Consider the following 26,533-nt stretch of genomic DNA (forward strand, 5'->3'; position numbering starts at 1 on the left):
TTAGGGATACAGCAGAAAACAAGAAAGTTATACCCCTGCCCTCATGGAGCTTATAGACTAGTGTAATCTATTCATTTATTAAAGAAAGTTTGTTTTTGTTTTAAGGAAATATAGCTATTTCTTTGACCTCATTGAGAGAGGTTTAGCTCATGTAACTAACTGTTCATTCGTGGTTTAAATGACTGTTGCCCCACAGGTGGGATGTATTGCAAAGCTCTGCACCCAGGTAGAGTCCAGTAGTGCCCCAGAGCAGGGTGACTGGGCAACTGGTCGATGCAGCTGAGCCACAGATCTCTCCCCAAGACCCACACCTGAGCTGATGCCAGGCTCTCACTCTCTCACCACAGGAGCCCCTGCTGGCTCCTACCCAGCAGCCATTTCTCACTTCTTCCTTTCTAAAAGTGCCACAGCTCCCCACCCCTCCCCAGTTACCACCTCTCTTCCTTGCATCCATATGCCTCAAGGAATGCTGACTCCTGCGTCCCAGGAGTCACCACATTTGCCTAAGGGGAATCCCATTCCCCTTGAGGGTGATTGGTTCAGGAAAGGGCATGTGACCCACTCTGACCAGTATCCTGAAGAGAAGTCCAGGGGGAGGGGAAGATGACTTCTGGGGAGTTTTCTCCCTCCTAAGAAAGCAACAGTCTATCACGTAGAAATGCTTTTATCAGCAAGTAACAGAACCCCCACCCCCCCAACTACCACACCCTGACAAACAACGGTTTAAGAGTGAAGATATTTGATGAGCTCAGTACAAAAGTCTGGAGGTGGGTGGTTCCTGACATTGGTTTGGTGGCTCAAATAATATTAGGACCAACATGTCTGTGATTCTCTTTGTCTTTCATTTATGGTCTCAAGAAGGCTGCCACTCCAACCATTCTGTCCATGTTAAGGCAGGGAGAAAGGGACTATGCCAGTGACACCTGTCCCTTTTTTTTTTTTTTTTTTTTTTTGCTGAGGAAGATTGGCCCTGGGCTAACATCCGTGCCCATCTTCCTCTACTTTATATGGGACGCCGCCATAACATGGCTTGATAAACGGTGCGTTGGTGCATGCCCCGGATCCGAATCTGTGAATCCAGGGCCACCGAAGCAGAGCAGGCAGACTTAACCATTACGCCACTGGGCCGGCCCCACACCTGTCCCTTTTCGAACTGAAGCTTTTCCAGAAACTCCCTAGCACTCTTCCACTTTCATCTCATTGGGCAGGACTGTATCACGTGGCCACTCCTAGCTGCAAGGCAGACTGGGAAAGTGAGTTTTTAGCTCTTTTTGCCTGTAGAAGAAACAGGAAAGGGGAAAGGGGGCTGGGAACTGAACCTAGGTTAGCTACAGACAGGAAACGACACTCCTAATTTCTGGACATCTCGGTGTCTGGAACTGCTGCTGTCATCTTGGTTCCAGCCTGAGCACTGAAAATGTCAGAGCAGAAAGATGGAAGGAATCTGCATCCAAGACCAACAACTCAATGAAAAGAGAGCAAAGTAGGTGAAGACAGAGTTCACAGAAAAGGAAAAACGAGTAGCCCTTAAGCATATGAATAAATGCTCAACTTCACTCATAATAAGAGCAATTAAAATTGAAATAACATTGTGATACCACTTTTTACCTAACAGATTGGCAAAAATCCAAATGTTTGACAACACATTCTGTTGGTAAGGCTGTGGGACAACAGGCACTCTGGTGCATGTAGGGCAAAATGGCACAATCTGCTATGGCCAGGAAAGAGTAAACAAAGGGACATATGCACTAGGGTCTATATGTCCTCACTGAGATGCCATATCAACTGACGTGGAGCCCACCCTCCCATGGGACTGCCTATTAAATGACACAGTAGGGCCGGCCCCGTGGCTTAGCTGTTAAGTGCACGTGCTCCGCTGCTGGCGGCCTGGGTTCCGATCCCGGGCGCGCACCGATGCACCGCTTCTCTGGCCGTGCTGAGGCCGCGTCCCACATACAGCAACTAGAAGGATGTGCAGCTATGACATACAACTATCTACTGGGGCTTTGGGGGAAAAAATAAATAAATAAAATTAAATGACACAGTAAATGTCCTCACTGATCAAGGCAATTTGAGTAGGGCTTCTGTTACCTAGAACCAGAAATATCCTAAGTGATGTCCCTAACCCCCACCCTAAGCCCAGGAGCAAAGTTGTTCTGTCCAGAAGCCAGATCACTTAGTAGAACTGGGTCATCCAGTGACTAGCCAAATCCAGACAGGTACATGTCCAAAAGCTGAGATCATTGCTGACAGAAGAATCCCTCCCAGAGAATGGGCCATGAGCCCATTCCAAAAGCAGTGGGTGGGCAACTGCCTAGGGTAATATTCAATCCTCGTGGTCATGAGAGAAGCTATATCTTGAGTGGTTAAAAGCCCTAATGGAATCCAAATGGAGAGATGAGCCTAAGGAGTTAAAGCTTGGGGTGGTAAGATGGCCACCTTGGTCTTTCTTGACCTGCTGTCCTGGTGTCTTGAGCTATTTGGTTCCCCTGATTGTCTTTACTTGGATTTCTTATTCACTGAGCAACTTTCCGGTTCCTGCGTACTCCCAAACTGTGTGGCAATTGCATACCCCACTGGAAATGAGTAAATTGGTATTCTGGTTTGTTTTTGTTTTTGCTTTTTTGTGAGGAAGATCAGCCCTGAGCTAACATCCACACCAATCCTCCTCTTTTTGCTGAGGAAGACTGGCCCTGGGCTAACACCTGTGCCCATCTTCCTCCACTTTATGTGGGACGCTGCCACAGCATGGCCTGACAAGCAGTGCGTCGGTGCGCTCCTGGGATCCGGGACCGGGCCACCAGCAGCGGAGTGCGCGCACTTAACTGCTACGCCACGGGGCCGGCCCTGGTATTCTGTTTGTCTTTTGAAAAATTACTAGTGAAGAATGGACAGGCCCCGTGGAATCCTTCAATTCCTGCACCCAACATTCCTCACTAATGACCTTCCTTCTCTGAGATGTCGTTAAAGACAGTTGGCCCCTGCCCTCAAGCTATGCTGCTTCCTGTGCTGCATTTCCTAATCCAGGCCCTCTATGCTGAAGCCAATGACCAGGACAAACTTCCAGGCTGTTCACAGTCAGAGTGAATGGCTGCCACTTGGAGGGTACTGCAGCTCCATCCATGTGTAGGCCTGCACCAATCCCACCGAGTGTTGTCTGCAGCGGGAGTGAGTATAGCCAGCTGCTGGGGTTGGGAGCCTTCATGGCTCTGGAAATCCAAAGGACTTGATTTGCTCCCTTCTAAGATGGAGGCAGGGCCAGGACAAAGGCATAACCAGTAGAACCTCAATGAGGTTGTGCTGGGAAGTGGTACTCTGATGCCCCCAGGTACAGCCTTAGGTCTGCTAGGGCCAGTAAGAGGTGTACAAGTAGGTCAGGTATCACTGGTAGTGGGTCATGTTTGATCATAGAGTTATGTGGCAGCCCAGTGGTGGGAGCAGGAAGGTAGGAAGAAGCGTGGGGTCTTTGGCCAGGGCAGAACAGTAAGAGGAGGTGCCAGGTGGGCTACAACGACTTGGGGGCATAATGGTTGTATCTCCAAAGATGTGTAGATGCTGGCCTCCTCCTTGACATCTATCCAGCTCCCAGAAGGCCTGAATCTGTGGGCCTGGCATTCTTCCAGACTCCTCTCAAACCATATTTCCAGCAAGTGTCCTGCCATCAGCCTTACACCCATTTTGATTACTGCTCTCAGCATGTGTATGTGTAGTTTATACTCTGCTGTTAATTTGTGATTGTTGGGGTTGTGTCATGTGTGTACGTTGTGTCTAAGGTGGATATAGGCCCCTGAGATCAGGGTCTGACTTCTAGTCTTTTTTTGAATCATCATCCTCCTCCACAAACACCACCACCGACAATAACAACCAGCACCTAACACAGGGCGTTACGCAACACAGACAAAAATGCTTGTAAATGAGTTAACATCACTGACGCTCAGAGGTTTGCCCCCACTGTAAACAAACACTATGTAGGTGAAAAGCTGAGTTTTGAAAGCTGAGGAATGTTTAGAGAAGAGCTCTTTACTTTTACAGTTCATCGAACAGACCAAGTATTTGCCCTGAGAGGGCTGTGGAATTACAAAAGAAGTGGGAGGCTTATTCCACAGCCTCACGGAACACATTCACCTGGAAAGACTCTTCATAGAGCTGGCAAATAATTAGAACAACAATTTTCAGACGTCATATCCTCCTGCCTTAGCAGATAAATGTGAACAGAAATCAGAGTCAGAAAAATTTGCTTTGGCTTCGGAAAATCTAAAACAGGTTTTTTCAAAAGTCTTTACTATGAGATTCCTTGAGACGTCAACCTGTCTAACTTAAATGATTTATTTGTGTTCTCAGCTTTTCAGAAATGTATTTTCTTTTAAAAAATAAAAAAATTAGGGGCCAGCCCGGTGGCACAGCGGTTAAGTGTGCGCGCTCCAGTGCAGTGGCCCGGGGTTCGCCAGTTCGGATCCCAGGCGCGCACCGACGCACCACTTATCAGGCCAGGCTGTGGCGGCGTCCCATATAAAGTGGAGGAAGATGGGCATGGATGTCAGCCCAGGGCCAGTCTTCCTCAGCAAAAAGAGGAGGACTGGCAGATGTTAGCTCAGGGCTGATCTTCCTCATACACACACACACAAAAATTAAAGCGAAGGTATAAATTCTCGGTGTCCTGGAAGACAAGGGTGCTGGGTGGTTTCTGGCTGCGAGGGGGCGTTGTCTCCCTAGTCCTGGGCTAAGGAGCCAACTAAGGCGACTCCAGCTGTGCCCAGTCTCAGCCTGGAAGAGACTTTAGCCCCCTCTCTGTAGCCCTGGGTCCAGGGGTTCCGGTGGACATCAGACCTCTTCTCCTATTTGGGCAGCTCCTGCAGTGGGTGCGTGTCTGGGGTGCAGAAGGCCATGAGCGGTCAGGCTGGGGAGGAGGTCATGTTTAAATTACAGACTGGGCAGGAGTGCTGTGCTGGCAGCTTTGCCCAGGAGCCAGGAGGGCGGTGGTGTCTGGGGCATGACCTGGGGTGGCTGCGGTGCTGGTTAGGTGCTGGGCGGAGCCTGGCTGGCGAGGCCAGGAGAGCGTGGGTGTGGCAACCACAACAGAGATGGGGGCCACACAGGGCCTGTGGGATCCACTCTGTTCTCCGGCCAGCTCCTCCCAGCCTTGCCAGAATTGGGATAGTGTGGTGTGGCCCAGGCAAAGTCCACACTTTTCAGTGAGGTCCTCTGCGGTCTGGGTTCAATCTCCCTTCCTCAGCATTACCTTCTCTAAAAGTAGCTCTCCTCCAGCCCAGCTGACTGACCTGCCCTTCCCCCAAATGACTTGCACTTTTGTTCATTCATTCATTCACTTATTCATACACACAATAAACACTTACCGAGTGCCCATTGTAGCTAGGCATTATGGAGATACAAGACACTGACTGTGCCTTCATGGATACAATGGTCTTATCTTTATTCATGCTTTTCTCCCCACCCTTCTCTGCATGGCCAGATTTTACCATCCCTCAGTGACCTCCTCAAGCCTCACCAGCTCTAGGAAGTTCCTTCTGATAACTCCAAAGTGAGGACAGAGCCCTCATCTGTTATATCCTGAGTGCCTAATACTGTGCCTGGCACAAGTTGGGGCTCAGTAAATATTTGCTGACTTGAATGATTGAGGTGATCTTGTCTGTCTCCGATTTCAAAGCCTGGATTGCCTAAAACTTTCACTTGGCAAATCATTAAGTCCTGGCTGTGACATCTCTCCTACTGAACTGTCGTGATTACTACACTCGATGCTTGGTGATTGGGTTAGGCAGCGCTCTTGAGTTGCATGGGATGGAAAGGAATTTATGTGCTCACTGAACCACACCACCAGGAAATGGGCAGGAAGAGTTGAGCCTGCCTTAGGGAGACAGGAATCAGGGATTAGAATGTCAAGACACTGGGCTGGCCCTGTGGCTTAGCGGTTAAGTGCGTGCGCTCCGCTGGTGGCAGCCTGGGTTCGGATCCCGCGGGCGCACCAACGCGCGGCTTCTCCGGTGATGCTGAGGCCACGTCCCACATACAGCAACTAGAAGGATGTGCCACTATGACATACAACTATCTACTGGGGCTTTGGGGAACAAAAAAAAAGGAGGAGGATTGGCTATAGATGTTAGCTCAGAGCCGGTCTTCCTCAGCAAAAAGAGGAGGATTAGCATGGATGTTAGCTCAGGGCTGATCTTCCTCACAAATAAATAAATAAATAAATAAACTATAACTTAAAAAAAAAAAGAATGTCAAGACACTCTGCCACTCATCATGCCCTCTCTCTTTGATGTCTTCATCTTCTGCTTCTGCAAACAAGCTTTCTCCACTCAGAAAATGTCTGTCAGCCAGTCCAGACTCACATCCTTCAAGCTCAGCAATCCAAGAGGAATAGGATTTTCCTCTCCAGCTCCAATTTTAAATTCCTGGTAAAAGCTCTGATAGGCTTGGTTTTTCCATATCACATATTCTTTCCCTGGCCCAATCACTGCAGCCAGGGGCAGCGATGTAGGATGATTGGCAGCCCCTACTTGAATTGGACTAGAGAAGGAGTGGTTGATCTCCCAAAGATGGATGAGAGAAACAGTCATGGCCATTGGGAAGAGCTGGGGCCACCACCCTGATGTATATCTACAACAGATGTGGTGCTTATGTTTTCATGTTTATTCTCTGTTATTGGGGACAGGGACCAAACATGCCCATAGTGCCTATATTGACAACAAGAACGATAAATATTGGCTGATTTATAGGAAACAGATTTTTTTTTTCCTGGCTGAAATCTCTGGTGGATCTTCCCTACACTTTGCACGAGCCTACAACTGTCCATCTTGTTGCTGCGGTTGTGGGTGGGGTCATTGGTCTTGTGTCAAGGTGTGGAACTAGAGAGAATCCTGGTCGCCATGTTGTGACTTGACCTGTCACTCCTGGTTTTCCTTCTGAGAAAATCTTCTGAGCCCAGCAGGATGAGTAACACTGGCTTTTTGTCTCAAATGGGGACTGGGTCTAAGACTGGTTTTTCTATTTGTGTTTCTTTGTTTATTTTGGTAGAAGGCAAAGAGGGCAATTTTGTAAAATGGCATCTTCTCTGGATGGTCCCAGGAGAGTGGCCATTTCAAAAGATGGGGCATTCCTTTCAGAAGAGCTTCAGGCTTTCAACAGCTTTATGAGGTGATATTATTGTGCCTATTTCTTTGATGAGGAAACTGAGGCTTAGCAGTGGTAACGTGCCCAAGGTCACAGAGCTGTGGGAAGTGGCCAGGAGAACAGCGAGCTGTATCTGGGTTGGGAGCTGTGCACCAGAGGCTTTGCATGCCTCTGATCATTTAATCTACACGGCAGTCCTGAGAGGTCAGAATCAGATGACAGGCTTCGTAAAATCCAAATGCCTTGCCCAAGGTCATAGAGGCAAGTAGGGCTGGGATTTGCTGATTTCAAAACCCATGCTGTTTTCCCTTCCTTATATTGTGTGATCTTGCACAGGTCACTTTACCTCTGTGTGCCTCCATTTCCTAATTTGTAAAATGGGGATGATAATAGTCCACACCTCCTGGGTTTGTTGTGAGGGTTAAATGAAATGACACCTGGCACGTAATAAGAGCTCCCTAAGTGGATGCTGTTGTTGTTGTTGTTGTTATTATTGTACCACGAGACCTCCCTCAGGGTCACGGGTTGGGCCACTCCCTGTGGCAGGAGAACCAGATCCCGTGGGAGGCCCTAGCTGGCCCAGGTGCTCCTGAGGCCTGGCTGCAGGTGCCTGGGAAAGTTTGCAGTGGGAATAAAGGGAACAAAGGCTCCAGGTGCTGGGCTGATGCTTTGTCTGGCTGATGGCCCGTTTCCTGCTCGATCAGGTTGCTCTTGGCTGGCTGGGCTCGTGGAGCTGATCCCTCCTCCTGCGCCTACCAGCTGAGGGCTGAGGGCTGAGGGCTGCGCCTGGTGACGCAGGACCAGGCCCAGTGCACTTCCTCTGTGGAGCCTGGCCCTGGGTCTCACTGGCTGAAGCAGGAAGCCTTGGGGTACTGAGCCTCCCTTCCAGTTCTGTGGCCTCAGTGAACCCCTCCCAGCCTCCTGTGGTGGGATGGCCTTGGGGGCAGAGCCTGGGGCTCAGGGTCCAGGATCGGAGACCTGGGCTTGAGTGCCGGTCCAGGAATGGAGCAGCAGGGTGACCCTAGGCAAGCCTAGCCTTTCTCTCTGAGCCTCAGTTTTGCTAGTATGTAGGCTCAGGTGGTAGGGTTGGTGCATGGATAAAGCTCTTACAAGCCCTAAGAGTTCCCTGGGGCTCCCAACATAGCCTGTACGAGACGGAACTTCAAACAGTGGAGGGTGGTCTTAGTACAACACAAACTAGAGCCTGTCTTGTCTCTCCTCCAAAGCGCCGAGCACGGCCGTCTCCCGCCCGCCCTCTCCTGCTGTGTCGGAGCCAGCAGCTCCTTGCAGCTCCTTGAGCAGGAGTGTGTTCCTGCCTCGGGGGTTTGCATGTGCTGTCCGCAGCGCTGGAACACTTTGTGCTCCAGGTCTCCGCAAGGCCGTCCTTGTCACTCAGGTCTTAGTTCTCAGGGGTTACCCCCTCAGAGAAGCCTTCTGTGGTCACCCCTACACCAGCCCCTGCCTTGTCCCTCTCCATCAACCTCATCCTGTTTCGTTTCACTCAGAGCATTCACCTCTCTTGGAAGTTTTCTTGTTTTAATTTGTCCCCCTTTTTATTGTCTGCCTCTCCCTGGAATCTCAGCTCCGGGAGAAAAGAGACTTGTCTGTCTTTTTTTCCACTGGCTCCCCAACCACAGAGCAGTCCCTGGTGCTCAGGAGTTCTCTGTGGATCTCCCCCCGTAAGGCCCACCTTCGAACGAACAAGGTCCTGGTGTTGGCTCCGGTCACGCCTCTTGGCTCTGGACAGGACTGGAGCTGTGACGAGGCTGCTCTGTGACATGAAAACACCGTAGATTTCCAAAACACTTTCACATGCTGTGCCTCGTATGAGCCTCATGTCACACCTACCTGTATGACAGGTAAGGCAAGATCAGGATCCCTGCTTTATAGATGAGAAAATTGAGGCACTTGCCTAAGGTCGTACTCGTCACAGGTGCAGAACCAGGACTAGCACTCGAGTCTCAGGAAGCTCTTTCCAGGTCTGCAGGCCAGACATGGGAATGCCTTAAAAGAGAAAATCCACATTTCAAACTCATGTTTCCAATAGGTCATGTTTCAGACATGGAGATATTGAAAATTACTGCATGGGGAGATGTTACTCTGATCGCTGTGGTTCTTCTTTGTTCTATATTTTTCTAGGGCTCTATGATATATATGCTACCTTTAAGTCTCAGGGAAACTAAAATTCTTGCCCTCTTCCATGGCTGAGAAATCCCAGTTGCTTCCATGTTCCTCTTCCATGGCGTTACAGCAGTGCTTCTACGTAGTACATAATACTTAGAACTCTGCATAGTCATAGTCACACATGGTTTTACAGATATTCAACTGCAGACGAGGTTCAGAGAGGTGAAGGCACTTGCCCACCAGGAAAGTGGCAAAGGCAGGTCTAGAGCTCAGCTGTCGAACCAGCCTGTCTGACTCCAACAGGTGTTCTTCCCACCACGCTCATCTGCATGTGAATTCACTTTCAGCTGCACGGAAAATGGAGTTCTTCATGGCATAAACTGTTAAAATCATAACACCATCTTAGATGCCTTTATGAAGCTCATTAAGGGCTCATTAAGGCTTGCCTGGCCTTCTGCTAGATCCTGCAGCAGGAGAGGGAGGAAAGGAAAGACTCTGGGCTGCACCCTATGATGAAACACCCTGCAGCGCCTCCAAAGGAGAGCCGAGATTATACTCATTGGTAACTTTGTAAATGTGTGCCTGTGTGAGTGTGCAGGCATACACAGAGATGGTCTGGAAGGATGTGCTTCAAAATGCCAACAGTGGCATCTTTGGGGGTGGCCTTCAGGTAGTTTTCATTCTCTTTATGTTTTTTGGTATTGTCTGAAATTGTTTTTTTTTTACAATGAGCAAGCATTTCCTTTGTATTCAGAAAAAAATAATTAAAGCCATTTTCATCTTGAAAAGGAATAGAGGGCCGGCCCTGTGGCTTAGGGGTTAAGTGCGCGAGCTCCGCTGCTGGCGGCCCGGGTTCGGATCCCGGGTGTGCACCGACGCACTGCTTCTCTGGCCATGCTGAGGCCGCGTCCCACATACAGCAACTAGAAGGATGTGCAACTATGACATACAACTATCTACTGGGGCTTTGGGGGAAAAAAAAAAAAAATAAAAATTATTAGAAAAGGAATAGAAAAAAGCCATTGAATAGAAATAAAGGAATGGGAAGAGGCCCTGATGCGTGTGTGACCAGCGTTTTCAGTCAAATTGCCCTGGGAATGTAATGCAGGTAGAGTCTGTGTCAGCCTCTGAGGGACCCTCTACTCGGGGGGGCATTCAAAGTATTAATTTACATTAATATTTTGGATTAATGTATTAATACATTAATAAGGGCTAATTGGACATCTTCCTAGGAATGAGGCCAACAATCACAATCCTCCTGGCACTCTCTTTGAACAGCTCTCAACTTTCTCAGGATCCTAATGATTAATGTCACAGGCCCTTCCCAAAGACTGTGGTGGTGCTGGAAGGAAAAGGAGAGGGGAGACGACCTGTGTATGGATGACTGTCCATGAGTCAGAGCTCATTCAGAGCTCTGGAGTTTCCAGGCCCTTACCTTATCTGCCTGAACCTGTGAGTCAGGGTCATCCAGCCTGAGGTGTGTTTGTACGTGCTTGCCCGCCCTGCTTTTCCGGGGCCAGCTCCCGGCCTTCTCGCATGCACCAGCCTCCTCATCCGTATCTCCTGGGAAGGGTGCAGGCATGCTCAGCTTATTCATCTGTCCACAGGAGGTGCACACAGCCCTCTTGAGTGCTGAGCTCAGGCTGTAAACTGCCAGACATGAATCAAAAAAGGGAAAACAAATATTAGTACTTCCTTTCCCATAAATGTTGCAACAGTCTAGCCATAGCTCAGAGCATGTATTTTGTGAGTAACCAGAAACAACCTACATGTCTGACAATAGTGGTCAGTTATAGCACATTACGGTATGTCCAGAGAATAGAATACTGGCAGCTGTTAAAAAGAATGAAGTAGATCTACGTAAAGCGACACAGGAAATGGATGGTCAGTTCTAAGAATAAGAGGGAAGTTGCATAGCAGTGTGTATACTATGCTCCCATTTGTGGGAATGTGTATCATGACTCTTTTTTGAAGAAGAAGAAGAAGATTGGCCCCGAGCTAACATCTGTTGCCAATCTTCCTCTTTTTCTTGTTTTTCCTCCCCAAAGCCCCAGTACATAGTTGTATATCCTAGTTGCAGGTCCTTCTAGTTCTTCTGTGTGGGACACCACCTCAGCATGGCTTGATGAGCGGTGCATAGGTCCATGGCCAGGATCCGAACCAGCAAACCCCTAGCCACTGAAGTGCAACACATGAAATTAACCTCTAGGCCACTGGGCCAGCCCCTATTATGATTCATTTTTTAAATTATAAATGGATATCTTCTCATTGTAAAAGGATAAAAACTACAGAAAAATTTAGGCTAAGACGTGAAACTGTCCCATCACAGTGGGGACATTGTGCTCTCCCATCAATGCTCCCCCGTTGCATCAGCCAGGACAGGCCAGGTTATGCTGTGGTCACAAACACCTCTAAACATCTCAGTGGCTTCAAACAACAAAGATTTGTTTCTTGCCCATGCTCTGTTCCCAGCATGGCTCGCAAGGGCTCAGCTCACTGTAGTCAGCACTCAGTCACACAGCCCCACGGCCATCACATGACGCCACACTCCCAACACGAGACCTCAGAGCCACCACTGTGAGGGGAGTAAGCACGAGAACCCCACACTGGTTCTCCGAGGCTTCCCACAGAAGGAACACAGGCCACTTTTCCTCGCGTTTCACTGGCAAAAGCAAGTCACACGGCTACACCTAACTCCAGAGAGGGTGGAAGTGTAACCCTCCCACGTACACAGAAAGGGAAGAGAGCTGGAAACTGAGCCCTGGTCACGGCTACCACCCATCCCAGACCCATCAGATCCTCCCAGGCCTTTTCGTTTACATCGATATACATAGTAGTTTTATAGTAATTTAAAAATATAGCACAGGTTTTGTAGTCAGACCTGGTTTTGAATCCCAAATAGGTCATTTACCTGCTGTGTCCCCTTAGAAACGTTGCTCCATCTGCCCAAGACTCAGTTTTCTCATCTGCACCTGCTTCCTGGGCGAATGTAGGGATTAAATGTGATAGTGTAAATGAAATCCTTAATAAACAGTAGTAACGTCTACATAGGAAATAGGGGGCTGGAGGGTGGTTGTTGAGAGGGCTGGAGGGGGTGCTGTACAAAGAAAGATGCAAAAAAGAGAACAAAGCCCCTTTCCTCCTATCAGCGTTTTCTAGGGCAGTTTCTGGACCAGTTTGCCTTGTATGCCGTGGCCTTGGTTGTGCTGAGGGCTGGGAGAGGGGGCATCTTTAGGGCCAGGCAGTCGGAGCTGCTGGTGAGATGGAGGGTCAGGTGCAAAACAGCTGCCCTGCGTCAACTGGCTCCCAGGGGCTCTGCTCCTTCCCACCCTTTGTCCTCCCCAAGCTGAGTGTCCAGTCGAAGAGAACAGCTTTCTAGTTAAAGGAGGAGCAGTCTTCATATATAAATACGTTGTTTCAAGAAGTGACAATTATCGCAATATTTCTAGAGGACGATCTGGCAGCATGTGTCAGAAGCCTTAAAAATATACAGACCTTTTGATCTGACAGTCTACAGAGAGGAATTTATTCTAAGAAAATAATAGAACAAATGAATAGAGATAAATTTTTATTGCTCATAATGAGAAATTGAAAAGAACCTAAATGCTTAGCCATAGGGGATTAAACAAATGACAGAAGGCTATGTTTATCTAACTACATCTAGACTTGAAAGGATGTAAATGTCCACTGAAATGTCATAGAAAGAAGGAAAAAGCACTGTGTATATAGAGTATATACATGTACACGTATGTATATGTCTCCTGTGATCTCATTGTTGAAAAAGTGCATAAATATATACTTTATATATATTTTGAAAATACGAAATGAAGACTGCCAGACTATTGTGTTATTAACTCCAGAGGACAAGAATATCAATTTTTTTCTTAGTGCTTATCAGAATTTTCTAATTTTTCTACAAGAAAATGATTAAGTAATAAAAGACTTATGTTATTTAAATGTGTCTTCAGCTACTTTTGATTATTTACCAGTGCTCGAGGTAATCTGCTCACCTCTAGAGGGAACTGGGCCCGTACCTGGGAGTCAGGAAACCTTGGTTTGTGCTGTGTGTGACCTTGGGCAAGCTGCCTGGGGTGGGAAGTGTTTGTATCCACTTTGCACAGATGGATACTGCTGCACAAGAAGGACCCACACGGTGCCCAAGATCCCATAGCTCATGGCTCCAGAGCTGGATTTTGAACCCAAGTTTCCTGATTCCGTGTCTGGGCTTTTCTACACTACGTCACAGCCACCCCACTCTGAGCCTCATCTCTAGAATGACAGGGTCAGAATACCGTCCCTTCCAGCTGAAAATATTCAATGTCCACAGGAAGTTGCCCCCTGGCCCCCATTATTCCTGGTGCATCACAGGCCCAAGCAGTTGGTGTGTGTGCCCCGTTTGTCGGAGCCAGCCTTCTCCAGGCCCGTGGGATTCAAGGCTGGGGTTCGGAGAACTCTGGCCTGCCCAGAGCCATCAAGAGGGTGGTGGCGCTCTTTGGCCCAGCATCTGGCTGGGTGCCTGCAGAACCAGGCGAGAGCTGCCCACGAGGGCTGGCTGGCTGGGGGCCCAGAACTCCTTGTCTTTCCCTTTAAACAGACACAGCCTGTCTGTTGAGATTCTGGAAACATCTGACCTTTTGCAGAGCATCTCGAGAGTCGTCAGGGAGGGCGGGAGAGAGGTCTCTGGCTTTCTGTAAATGCTTTAACTCTTTCCACACAACCCTTAACCACCACAAGAAAAAAAGAGATCAGTTTCTAAGGAATGAGAAAAATTTGTTGCACCTGTTTTCCTGCAGGTAGTCTGGGGACGTGGATCACGCCTGGGGGCACAGAAGAGACTTTTAGCCCAGATGCCTCCTGCGTCATTTTCTTAGTTCCTGGTCTCAGGGGTAGGAGGCCTGGGCAACCGGACAGAGGGCCCAGAGGGAGGGGAGGGCTGAAAGGAGACAAAGGGGCCGCTCGCCAGCCCTGAGCAGAGGCCCTCCTGGAGGACGGGGTCTTCAGGGCGGAGTGAGAACTGCTCCTTTGACTGAACGAGCAATGTATTCCTCACTCATCCCGCAAATGTCTAGAGGGCACCTACTATGTGCTAGGCCCTGTGAGGTGCTGGCGACACTAATGGCAAGCAAACCCAGACAGATATGTCCCACGTGTGTTCCAGAATGCTCGTTTTATGGGATGGTAGATTGTGATCAAATAATCACAAGCACAAATGTCAATACCATCAGGTCAAGAGCTGGGAAGGAGAGACCAGCGGTGCCGAGAGTGCTGGATAGGCATTAATGTGGGAACGTCCGGGGAGTCTGAGCACGGATCTAAAGCTTTGCTGCTTGAAGACTGAGCACAACATCTGCCTTGCATGGAAGCTTATTAAAATGCAGAATCTTCGGGGGCCGGCCCGGTGGCGCAAGCGGTTGGGTGCGCGCGCTCCGCTGCGGCGGCCCGGGGTTCGCTGGTTCGGATCCCGGGCGCGCACCGATGCACTGCTTTGGCAAGCCATGCTGTGGCGGTGTCCCATATAAAGTGGAGGAGGATGGGCACGGATGTTAGCCCAGGGCCGTCTTCCTCGGCAAAAAAAGAGGAGGATTGGCGGATGTTAGCACAGGGCTGATCTCCTCACAAAAAAAAAAAAAAAAAAATGCAGAATCTTCGTCCCCACTCCATACCTGCAGGATCTAAATCTGCATTTTAACAAGCTCCCCTATGTGATCTGTATACACATTAAGGTTGACGAGCAGTGCTAAGGGGTGAACTGGAGTTACCAGTCTAGGTACAGCTGGAAACTGGAGGAGAACCTTCCAGCTAAGAGCTCTGGGGTGTGGAGGAGCTTGCAGTAGGATGTGGAAATCAAGGGATATTTGTGTGTGTATGTAAATTTTTTTTTAAGTGGGAGAGATTTGAGCATATTTAAAAGCTTTTAGGAATAAACCAGCAGAGAGGGAGGGAGTGGGAGACAAAGTACAGGGGAGGGATGGACTGGAGGACGTGCAGTTCCTACAGGGCAGCCTTCTCAGCCTCTGCTGCAAGCTGCAATCACCTGGGGAGCTAAAAAAGATACCGCTATCTGGGCCTCCCCCCAGAGACTAGGATATAAATGATCTGCAGGTGCAGCCAGCTCCCCCAAGTGATCCCAATGTGCAGCCAGAGTGGAACCACAACTGTGATGGGAAAATGGCTAGCAGGAAAGGGTGAAGGATTGGCAGTGGGTGGGGACTATCAGGGGCCCAGGAGGGCCCTGGGAGCTGGGTTTCACATTCGGGAAGGGCCTCAGATTGAGACTTTGGATGTTACTGGCGAATGTGTTTATACCAATAGCCATTGTATTTGTGTGGGCATGTTAAAAAGCACTAATTTGTTGTGTCTAAACATTTAAAATAACTGCATTTTTTGTAACCTGGTTTTGGCATACTCTCTATCCCAAAACCACTACCCTTTTCATGCAAGTAGCCTGGGTCTCTCTTAATGCAAATAGAAAAAAGATAAGAAAGACCCCATTTGATGACTTCTACTTTGTATGTGAAGTAAAGGGAGGGCGTTGGAAGGTTGAGGAGAAGGGAGAAGGTTTAAGGGAGTTGTTACAGACAGTGGTACAGGGAAGTGACCAGAGAAATGAGCAGGACAGGCAGGTGGTGTGGAGGGTCTGTCTGAGACTGGTGACCTGGATTTGAGTGGAATCTTCCATCCTGAGTGACACTCCCCAGCCACCGCTCAGAAAGAGGTACGGAGAAGGTGGATCACAGAGCTCATCCAGGGTTTTTGACAGACAGTGAAAATACAGTGGCAAGAGAGTTCAGGGAATTGAGGCAGTAAGGTTGTTGGAATGCTGAATCGTGGACTCTAAGTTAGGTTAGGAGGGAATGAAGAAAGGGAAAGGCTAATGGATGGGGAGAAGGTGGAGATGCTGGGGAGGTCCAAGGAGGGTCAGAGAGGGCGTGTTAAATCAGAAAGCTGGAAGGAAAAGAGACTGTGGCCAGAGAGAGGGATGCTTGAATTTGGGATCTTGGTGAGGGAGCCATTCTTGGTGGTAAAATGGCAGGGCTTTAGATGGAAAGAAGGACTGGGAGCCACGTGCCAATGTCTCCAGTGATTACAGGGGAGTGGCCAGGAGGTGGGTGGACAACCTCAGGGTTTTTACCAGAGGATGGAAGAGCATGGTTCAGGAGCGGCATGGGGATGTGATCATAGAATGTGGAGATGGAGCCCCAGGTCCAGGGAGACTTGGGGAAGGTGGGGGAAGGGGGGAGCAGAGCCAGGAACTACAGGGTATTATGGAACATGCCAATGAGGTAGAGAAAAAAATCAATAAGGTTAAAGGTTTTTAGTTTATGGCAGTTGTTCTCCAAGTGCACTTTCTCCACCTGCATCAGTGGCATCACCGCATCACCTGGGAACTTATTAGATATGCAAATTTTCAGGTCCCACCCAGACCTACTGACTCAGCTGAGTGGGGCCCAACAATCTGTGCTTTAACAAGCTCTCTGGTGATTCTGATAGAGGCTCAAGTTTGAGACCCACAGGAATATGGTATTGGGAAAAGTGGTTCGCTTTATGGAAAAAAATAAAACTGAATCCAAAACTTATCATCACATGAAAAAATGCACACCATACAGATTAAAAACCTAAGTGTGTCCAGAAAACTATGACGTTAATAAGGTAAAATGTTGAAGAATATCTTTGTGACCTTGGGGCAGGAATTAACTTCTTAAAATTTCAAAAGCACAAACCATAAGGCAAAAAAATCGATCACTTTGATTAATCAGAAGTAAAGATTTCTGCCCAAGGAGCGTACATTGACAAGGTTAACAGATGACAAGATTGGGAGACTATATTTGTGACATCTAAAGCCGACAAAGGACTAATATCTAGATTCAGAATATACTAGGAACTTCTGAAAATCAATAAGAAAAAGATGGGACTCAAATGGGGAAAAAATGGGAAAAGATATAAATAGGTGATTTACAGAAGGAGAAATTTAAAAGCTAATAAATATAACAGGAGATGTTAAGATGTACTAGAAATCAGAGAAACATAAATTAAAACAACAGTCATCAGCACCTTTAGTCATAGTAGCTCCAAACTTCCCGCACTGGAAACAATCCAAATGTCCATCAATAGATGAAACAAATTGATATTCATTAGTAAATACTACTTAATGATAAAAAGAATGAACTATTGATACAACTCTCCAAAACATTACAGTTAGTGAAAGCAGCCAGACACAAAAGAGTACAGACTATATGATTCCATGCGTACAGATCTCTAGAAGAGGCAGAAGTAATTTATAGAGATAGAGATAGTGAAAGAAATCAGATCAGTGGTTGAGGGGGGCAGAGAGGGGAGATGGAGGGCAAAGGGCACAGGGAAATTTTTGGGGTGATGGAAATGTTTCATATCTTAATTTGTGTTGTGTTTATAGGTGTACATATTTGTCAAAGTGTGCATGTAAAATGCGTTAATATTATTTTATGTAAATAACACCTTGGTAATGGTGATTAAAAATAACAATGTTATAACTTAATATTATTTAAATTGGAAAAATTAGCTAAATAATGCCAGAAGTTGGCAGGCTGCAGGGGTCCACGGCTGGCGGGCATGTGGACACAGTGGCCTGTGACTCAGAGTAGTCATATCCTGCAAATAATCTCTGAGAAATTCTCACATGGCCCATAAGGCAGAGAGGCAGGAAGACACTCACTGCAGGGTTAGTTATGGGAGTGGGGAGCTGTAGGGAGTTGGGGCATCCATTCCCAGGGAGCAGGTGGATAAAATGTGGTGGATGCACACCTTGGAGTACCCTGCAGCAGCTAGAAGTAGCAGATTAGATGTACCCAGAGCAGCAAAGATGGGTCTGCGGAATAAAAAACTAAGAAATAGAAAGAGGTATGTAATAAAATGCCATTTATATACATTAAAAATACAAAACAATCCAGTTGGAAAATGGGCCAAAGACAAGAACAGACATTTCACCAAAGAGGAGATACGGATGGCAGATAGCACGTGAAAAGATGTTCAACATCATTAGCTATCAAGGAAATTCAGGGCCGGCCCCATGGCTTAGCGGTTTAGTGCATGCGCTCCGCTGCTGGCGGCCAGGATTCGGATCCCGGGCGCGCACCAACGCACCGCTTCTCTGGCCATGCTGAGGCCGAATTCCACATACAGCAACTAGAAGGATGTGCAGCTATGACATACAACTATCTACTGGGGCTTTGGGGGAAAAAATAAATAAATAAAATTTAAAAAAAAAGGAAATTCAAATTAAAACCAGAAGATATCACTAAATACCTATTAGAAAGGCTAAAATATGAAACAGTGAAAACACCAAATGCTGGTGAGGCTGCAGAGAAACTGGATCTTTTATACATTCCTGATGGGAATGCAAAGTGGAACAGCCACTCTGGAAAACAGTGTGGCAATTTCTTATAAAACTAAACATGCACTTATTAAGACCTAGCAATGGCACTCTTGGGGCATATATCCCAAAGAAATGAAAACTTATGTTCATACAAAACCTGTACATGAATGTTCATATGAGCTCTATTCGCAATAGCTCAAAACTGGAAACAACCCAAATATCCTTCAATGAGTGAATAGTTAAACTCTGGTACACCCATACCATGGAATACTACTCGGCAATAAAAAGGAAAGAACTACCGATACACACAACAACCTGGAGGTATCTCAAGGGCGCCATGGTTAGTGAGAAAAGTCAATCTCCAAAGGTTCCATTTATGTAACATTCTCGAAATGACAAAACTACAGAGATAGGGAAGAGTTTAGTGGTTGCCAGGGCACAGGGACTTGAGTGGAGTGTGTCTATAAAAGGTACCACAAGGGAGATCCTCCGTGGTGATGGCACAGTTCTGTATCTCAATCGTGGTGCTGGTTACACAACTCTATCCGTGGGATGGAATAGCATAGAAGTATACACACACACACAACTGGTGAAAACTGAATGATAAGGTCTGTAGTCTATTTAATAGTATTATACTAATATATCAATGTCTTGGTTTTGCTCTTGTACTACAGTTATATAATGTCATCGTTGGGCGAAGCTAGGGGAAGCATTCACGGGACACCACATACTATTTTTGTAACTTTCTGTGAGTCTATAATTATGTCAAAAAAAGTTTTAAAAAGGTACGTATATACAATTCTACAATACACGTTTTACAAGAACGCATATGAACAAAAGCAGGTATATTAAACACCTTAGAATGGTAGCCTATGGGGGGAGGGAGTGGGAGGAGTGGAAAGGATAAAAGGAAATCCTACGGTAATCAAGGAACCCTATGCACACCAATGGTGATAATGTGCTATGACCTGAGAAGGTGATTAACTCCAGCCTCTCTGCACCTGAGGTCCCACAGCCAGGAAAGGGTGTGGGGGGTGGGCGTGGGGGATCAATAACATTAAAGGTAAGGCCTTTTTTCTTTTCTTTTTTTTGTGAGGAAGATCAGCCCTGAGCTAACATCCAATGGCAATACTCCTCTTTTTTTTTTTGCTGAGGAAGATTGGCCCTGGGCTAACATCCGTGCTCATCTTCCTCTACTTTACATGGGACGCTGCCACAGCACCGCTTTGTGCGTCACTGTGTGCCTGGGATCCGAACCTGCAAACCTTCCAGCCGCCAAAGCTAGCAGGCGCACTTAACCGCTACACCACTGGGCTGGCCCCAGGCCTTTTTTCAATACATTAAAGAATTTTCCCCTATTTCATTAGAAGGCCAGAAGGTTGGAGAAGGAGGAGAAGCTGGAAAAGGGGGCAGGGAGAAGGGGAAGAAAAGAAAGGAGGGAGAAGAGAGAAGAAAGGATGACAGGGAGAGAGAAGGAGGGGAGGTGGGGGTGTGGATAGCATTCTTTTCCTGAGGGCTTGGGGCTGGTCTGGGGATGGAATAGGTCAAGGTTGCCTAAACCCTCTGGAGCCCTGAGGCCCCACAGGGCGGGCCTAGATTCCAGGAGCTCCATGCTGCTCAGCAGGACACAATGTGCTCTGTGTCCCGGGAACTTGGAAGTGCTGAATTTTAGCATCTCCTCCTGCCCCCAGTCCCCCCAGCACTGTTTGGAAGGCAGAGCCCATAAAATGATTGTACAAGTTTTAAAGCCATTTGCACAAGTGAAGGGCACTACCCTAGCTATAAACATAGTATGTTTTACTACTAATTGGATGACTATGAGGAGGAAGGAAGAATACAAGGAACAAAAGGAAATAATTGAGGAAATATGTAAAAGCTTATTGATAAGGACGCTCATCTGTACATTACTTACCATAAGGAACAACTAGCAACAAGTTAAATGTCCAACAGTAGAGACTTGGTTAAAAATGTATGCTACATTCACATGATAGAATACATTAAAAATGAAGGTATGTGAGAATTTTTAATGTTATGGAGAAATGTCTGTGATATATTGCTGTCCTAAGGAAAAGTTATAAAAGTATGTACTGAATAATCCTTTTTCTAAAAGATATAAATGTATAAGTATGCATAGAAAAGCGACATGAGGATGTTTACCAAAATATTAACACCAGTAGACTTAAGCTTTGTGCGCTTTACTGCATGTAAATTATATCTCAAAAAACAGTTTTAGAGACTATTAACACTGGTGGGTCTCTGGGTAAGGTGAAACTATAGGTGCTATTTTTCATTGTGTTTCTTTGTTTTCCAACTTTCTTGCAGTAAACATGTATTCAACTTTTGTAGACAGACAACAAAATAACCACTTTTTTCTTTTTATGGGGGAGCAGTCTCTTGGGGAGTCGAGCAGGACCGTACCCAACCCTGCGGTAGAGGAAAAGTGTGCACTTAAGCCCAGCCTGGCCGGGGAAGAGGCTGACACTTGGCCTCCGGTTTCTCCAGCCCCTTGACCAGCCAGCTCTGGCCAGCTCAGCCCCTGACACGCCCAGGACTGGTTGTTTCAGGAACTGCTCTGAGAGCCGCTGTTGCTTTCCTGGAAGATAGGAGAGCCACGGCGTAAGGGCCAGAGAGGGACGAGCCAAGGTCACTTGATAAATGCTAGATATTTGTAACCATCTCTCACCCCGCCTGCAGGTCTCCTTGTTTCGCCTCCCTCGCCCAGAGCGGCCCTTTGCAGGTTAAGGGGCGCGGTGAGTAGCGTTTACCGCAGACGGAGACGTGGGTGGTTTCGTGGAGGGTGCCTCTGCGCTCCGCTCTCATTTGCCTCTACTGTAAACAATACTGCCATTATTGAGAGCTGACCATGCGCCAGGTGTGTGTCTGCATGATTCATTTCTCAGCACAGCCCTGTGAGGTCCCTACTGTTCTGATGCCCACTTTGCAGATGAAGAACTCGAGGCTCAGACAGGTTAAGGAACTCGTCCTGGGTAAAACAGCCAGTTAGGTGGTAGTAGATCTAGGATCTCAACGCCGGCAGGCTGGACTCCAGCTAGTGCGACTGCCCCCCTGCGGGGCCCAGATCCGCCGAGGCCGAGCCTCCTAAGGTCTGGGAGGGCGCAGCCCCACAGACCCCGCAGCCTACTGGGGCCGCAGAGCCGTCATGGGGGCAGGTCCTGACGGAGGAGGGGGGAGAGCAGCGAGTTTAGAGTCGCCATCCACGCGGGGGGTGGGTGGTAGTGGCGGGAGGGCGCCTCGGGACAATTCCCTTAACCGCGGGCGGGGGGGGCGGGGCTTGGCCGCGGCCCCGCATTTCCGGGGACGCCGCGCCGGACCGAGGGTGTTCGCGGGGACACTCCGGGTCCCCAGGGAGGGCGTCGGGCAGGTCTGGCAGCCGGGACGAGCCTGTGGACGGTCCAGAAAGACAGACCGTGCCGCACAAGTGGCCCTGCCGTGGGCAGTGGTCACGCGCGGGCCGTGACACTCAGGTAGGCTCAGGGGGCAGGGCGGGCGGGAGCCTCGGCCGGGGGAGGAGGCGGACCACGGCGAGGCCAAGGAGGCAGCCCCTGTCCCCACCCCCACCCCCATCCCCACCCGCGCTCCAGCCAGGCCCCTCTCTGGAGAGGGCGCCGCAGGCGTGCTCTGATGGGCACCGGCGTCTGCCGCTGGGGGAGCCTGTTGCCATGGCAGCGGAGGAGGCTGGGCCCACGTTCCCATGGCCACTCGGGACCTCTGCTCCGAATCGTTTTGGCGGTGTCCTACACCACCCCTACTCCCAAACCTGGAACTGAGAGGTAGGAATCCTGGCCCGAGAGGGAAATCATTTAGAATTTGGGAAAGGCCTGGGCCCCTCCTCAGAATGGTCATGGGTGTGACCTTTGAGTTCGGCTGTTTGTCATGGCTTCTCTCTGAATGACAAGGTGGATGTAGGGGTTAGCAGGGAAAGGACGTTGGGGTCCTGGAAAGGAGACTGCTCTAGTGGCCTCTCTGGAGCCATTCCGGTCTGGCAAAAAACCTCAGGAGCCCTGGGTTGCCTGGGGAAGGTCATCAACCTCTACTCACATTTCCTCACCTGTATTGTATGTCATTTGACTTATGAATCACAGGATTCTTGTAAGGGTCAAATGCCTTAAGGACAGGGAAGCACACAATTAAAAAACTTGTTTTTTTCCGGAGATGCTTTAAAACTGGACGAAATTTAGAAATCCACCTGATCCCACCCCCTCATTTTCATAGGACAAACTGGACCCAGAGAGGTTAAATTACTTCCTAAGATGGCACAGTGAGTTGGTGGGAAGGGTCAGGATTTGAACCCAGTCCCCTGACTTCCAGGCCATGGCTGTTTCCTTTGGTGATTATTCCTGGTGAAGCACAGGGAAATCTGGCATGTGTCTCCTTGCAACCGGGGCTCAAACTTTTGGTGACAGGTGATCTAAAGATGAGGACATTGGCAACAGGTGAACTAAAGATGGAGCATGGAGGCTGAAGCCTTGGGGAGAGTGAAAAGAGCCTTTCTCTGGATGTGTAGGTCCCGTGCCTTGGGGCTCTTGCTTTAACGTAGTGTCTGACAGTGCCCTAAATAAATCCCCAGGAGCCAAGCATTCAGCAGCTCTCCAGAATAGCATCTCTTCTGAAGCCAACAAATCTGTTGAGACAGTATGAGCAAGAAACCCTTGGCTGCCCTAAAGCAGGGAAGCGGGACTTCCCACAGCAGTGAGGTGCCCTTTCCTTTGAAAAGGATAAGAGGAAGGTGGGAAAAGAAATCCAGGAAAGAACACTTGAATGAATCATTCGGAAATGATTTGAGACAGTCAGCTAGAGCAGAAAACTCACTTATTCATTTAGTAATTCATTTACTGGGTACTTGCTATTTGCAAGGTCTGCACTGAGGCTGGAGATTAAAAACCTGAGTTAGGCAGGCCTGGTCTTTGCACTTGAAAAGCTTGTAGAAGAGATGGGAAGAGAGGGATGTGATGTGCAAATGAGTATTTCACTACAGCATTAGAGGGCCTTAATGGTAATCTGAGCAGAGTGCAGAGGGAGCCCAGAGAAGCAACTCCGGAAATTGGTTGAAAACAGCCCGCTTCTAGCCTGCATGGTCTGGGAGCACTTCTGGGGCTCTGCCAGGTTGGCCCTGGCTGCTACCCTTGTTGGAGACAGAGGAATGAGTGAGTGAGTGTCTAGAGAAAGGTGGATGAGGCTGGGTATTCTCTGAAAAGAAGAGTTTAAGGAATCCTGATGCACTGTAAGCTCTGTGAAGGCAGCAGTCACATCCGTGCCCTTCGATTTCAGCAAGGCTTAGAAGCAGCAAGAGCACAAGAAATATTTGTTGAGTAAATGAAAGAAGGAAGGAAGGAAGGGAAGAAGGGAGGGAGGGAGGAGAGGAGAAGGAGAAGAAGAGAGGGAGGGAAGAGGGGGAGGAAAAAGGAAGGAAGGAAGGGGAGAGGAAAGGGACAGCAGCTTCTATTATCAAGAGGAGGATGGCTATAACCTGAGACAAAACCCTGGCTGAAACTCTAACTCTAGGTAGAGTGTCTCTGTGGGTTCTGGTCCTAGCCCTGAATTACCACTGTGCCGCGGCTTCTCATCTGTGCAGTTGGAATATAATCATTCCTATCGCACTCTGTTGTGAGAAGCACGTGAATGATGGACTGTAAAAAGCTCAGCTCAGTGCTCACTTACAGTAAGTCTCAATAAATGTGAGCCTCATAGACGTCAGCTCTACTTTAGGTGGAATAGTTTGCCAAATAATTCGTGTCAAGGTTATATAACTACCCCAAAATGAGGTATAATTTCTTTTTACCTGATAAAGGCTAATTGTGAAAGTTCCCTGTGTCTGCAGATTGGCATACCTCAAAGAAATGGTGCTTCACCTTTTAGCGGGGGGAGGGGGCAACAATCTTTTTGAAATCAGGTGAAAGCTCTGCTCCCTCTCATCAGAAATGGCATATCATTCTTGGGGTTCACAGCTCGCTGAAGCCCACTCTGGGGGTTCAGAGGCTCCCTGCTCTGCTCTGCTGTTCACAGGCTGTAATAAAAGAACTAAGGCAGCAGTTGCAGAAGAGTCTAGGAGGAGCAAGGTGGGTGTCCTCCCTTTCAAGGGGTTTGTGGGGTCCCTATGGAAACCACAAAGTGGAGAAGCTGGAGATAAGCCTGTGCAGCTGCTGGGGGCCGGTCTGGTGGCATAGTGGTGAAGTGCACCCGCTCCACTTCAGTGGCCCAAGGGTTTGCAGGTTTGGATCCCTGGCGCGCACCGACACACCACTTGTCAAGCCATGCTGTGGCGGCGTCCCATATAAAGTAGAGGAAGATGGGCATGGATGTTAGCCCAGGGTCAATCTTCCTCGGCAAAAAAACAAAGAGGAGGATTGACATTGGATGTTAGCTCGGGGCTGATCATGCTCACAAAAAACAAAAAAACAAAACAAAACAAAAAGCCTGTGCAGCTGGGTGGATCAGGCCCCAGGTGGGTCTGAGCCCCCTCCTCTGCTAGGGGCAAGCTGGGCCCACTCAGAACCTCATGGCATCCTCCAGCCCGATGCTCACTCACAGCATGTAAACAGTGCTGCCAGGAGTCACAGGAGTCTCGGGCCTGGGTGCCTGATGTGCAAGATCCCCATCCAAGCATGGATCTTTGGTGCCACCCACACACAGGCTTTCTTCGAGTATTGTCTCCTGATGTCACTGCTTTAGGATGGCAACTGGGCATACGGCCACAGATAGCAACTGGGCATACGGCCACAGATAGTGTATTCCTCCCTGTACCCTGACAAAGCAGAGTGACAGTGCAGTCTTTGGAGCTGTGGGAAATCAGTGGAGGCCCCCGTCCATCCCCCAGCACCCGGATGGGCTCACCTGTCTTGGCCCACTCTCTGTGGGCAGCGCTGGAATCGAGAGCAAGGCTCTCTGTCTGAGAAAAAGAGTGGCAGCCACCAGCTGACCTCCCGTGAATGGGAAACTACGGGGGTCAAAGAGCCCCTCCTCTTTTGGAGGGGAGAGGCTTGGGCCTCTGGAAAGGAAGGTTTGTTCCTTAGAGTGGAGGAAGGGCCCTGGGCCGGGCCTTCTTTCCCTTCATGGGGCAATGGCTGGGGATCTGGGGCTCAGAGTGGGATTCAAGGAAGAAGAAGTTGGTGGCAAATGGGCAGACAGATTCCTGATTTCTTGAGACCTTCCAATGGAGGGCCCTCAGGTCTGATAAGCCAAACTGGAAACCAAAACTCTCTCCTAGACCCTTACACTTCTTGCTCCCCACCTTCACCTGGCCTAGAACACCTGCCTCCCACCTGTGAGTGGCTGCGGTGGTTTCAGAGGAAAGAGAGTCGCTGAGCAGTCATTGTGCGCCTTTGGCGTGACAGGTGCTAGGCATCAACCAGGCCAATTACCCATGCCCACGGGCCCCCTAGGTGAGCAGGCCTGCAGGCATGGGCAGATAGCCCCTCCTGAACTTGTGTTGGGGCAGGGGAGGGACAGTGGCAACTTGGTGTTCTGCCATGTCGGGGCAGGGACAGGCTGAGCCCTGCTGGTTGCACCACAGCCCTGTGGGGCAGGGGGATCGCCTCCCAGGGAGTGGCCAGCTCAGGTCCCAACAGGCCCCAGCGGGGGTGGCACTGAAGAGGGTGGCGGGCTCTCCGCCACAGCTGGTGCGCCTGGGGCCTGGGCTGGGCGGGGCGGTTCCTTCTCCCTGTGAGAGTTGCAGCCTCAGCACTGGGTTTTCAGGAGGCAGCTTAACATGAGGGACGAGCCCAGAAGGGGGTCCTCAGGGTTGGGCATCTAAGATGGTTAAGTTATTGAGGTTGTGGCAGCTTTCAGACAGGTGAGGTGAAGTGATAACAAGTCTGGTTTTGTCCATGGAGCATCACGACATGCCAGCGCTGCCCATCGCTTTGTACGCCCTCTCTCATCAGTTCTCCTAACGGCCCCATGAAGTGC

The 26,533-nt window shown here is 48.9% G+C and overlaps 1 protein-coding gene across 3 annotated transcripts in view; it reads left to right on the forward strand.

Moving 5' to 3' along the window:
• Positions 1 to 21,237: 21,237 nt before the first annotated feature.
• The window catches only part of SEMA4B (semaphorin 4B), a 36,579-nt gene continuing 31,283 nt past the window's right edge, over positions 21,238 to 26,533 (forward strand). Inside the window, exon 1 of one of the 3 annotated variants that reach the window (XM_087428953.1) lies at positions 21,238 to 21,357. Coding sequence is in view for 1 of the 3 variants with exons in the window: in XM_087428951.1 (XP_087285077.1) it covers positions 22,320 to 22,398 (79 nt within the window). In the remaining 2 variants the exon portion in view is untranslated. Of the gene's footprint in view, positions 21,358 to 21,956; positions 22,093 to 22,287; positions 22,399 to 26,533 lie in introns of those variants that run through there. The other 2 variants (XM_087428952.1, XM_087428951.1) reach the window with 2 other exon arrangements.

Source organism: Ceratotherium simum, chromosome 3 (genome assembly GCF_057802395.1).
Source record: "Ceratotherium simum simum isolate JZ-2026a chromosome 3, ASM5780239v1, whole genome shotgun sequence".
NCBI classification, from domain to species: Eukaryota; Metazoa; Chordata; class Mammalia; order Perissodactyla; family Rhinocerotidae; genus Ceratotherium; species Ceratotherium simum.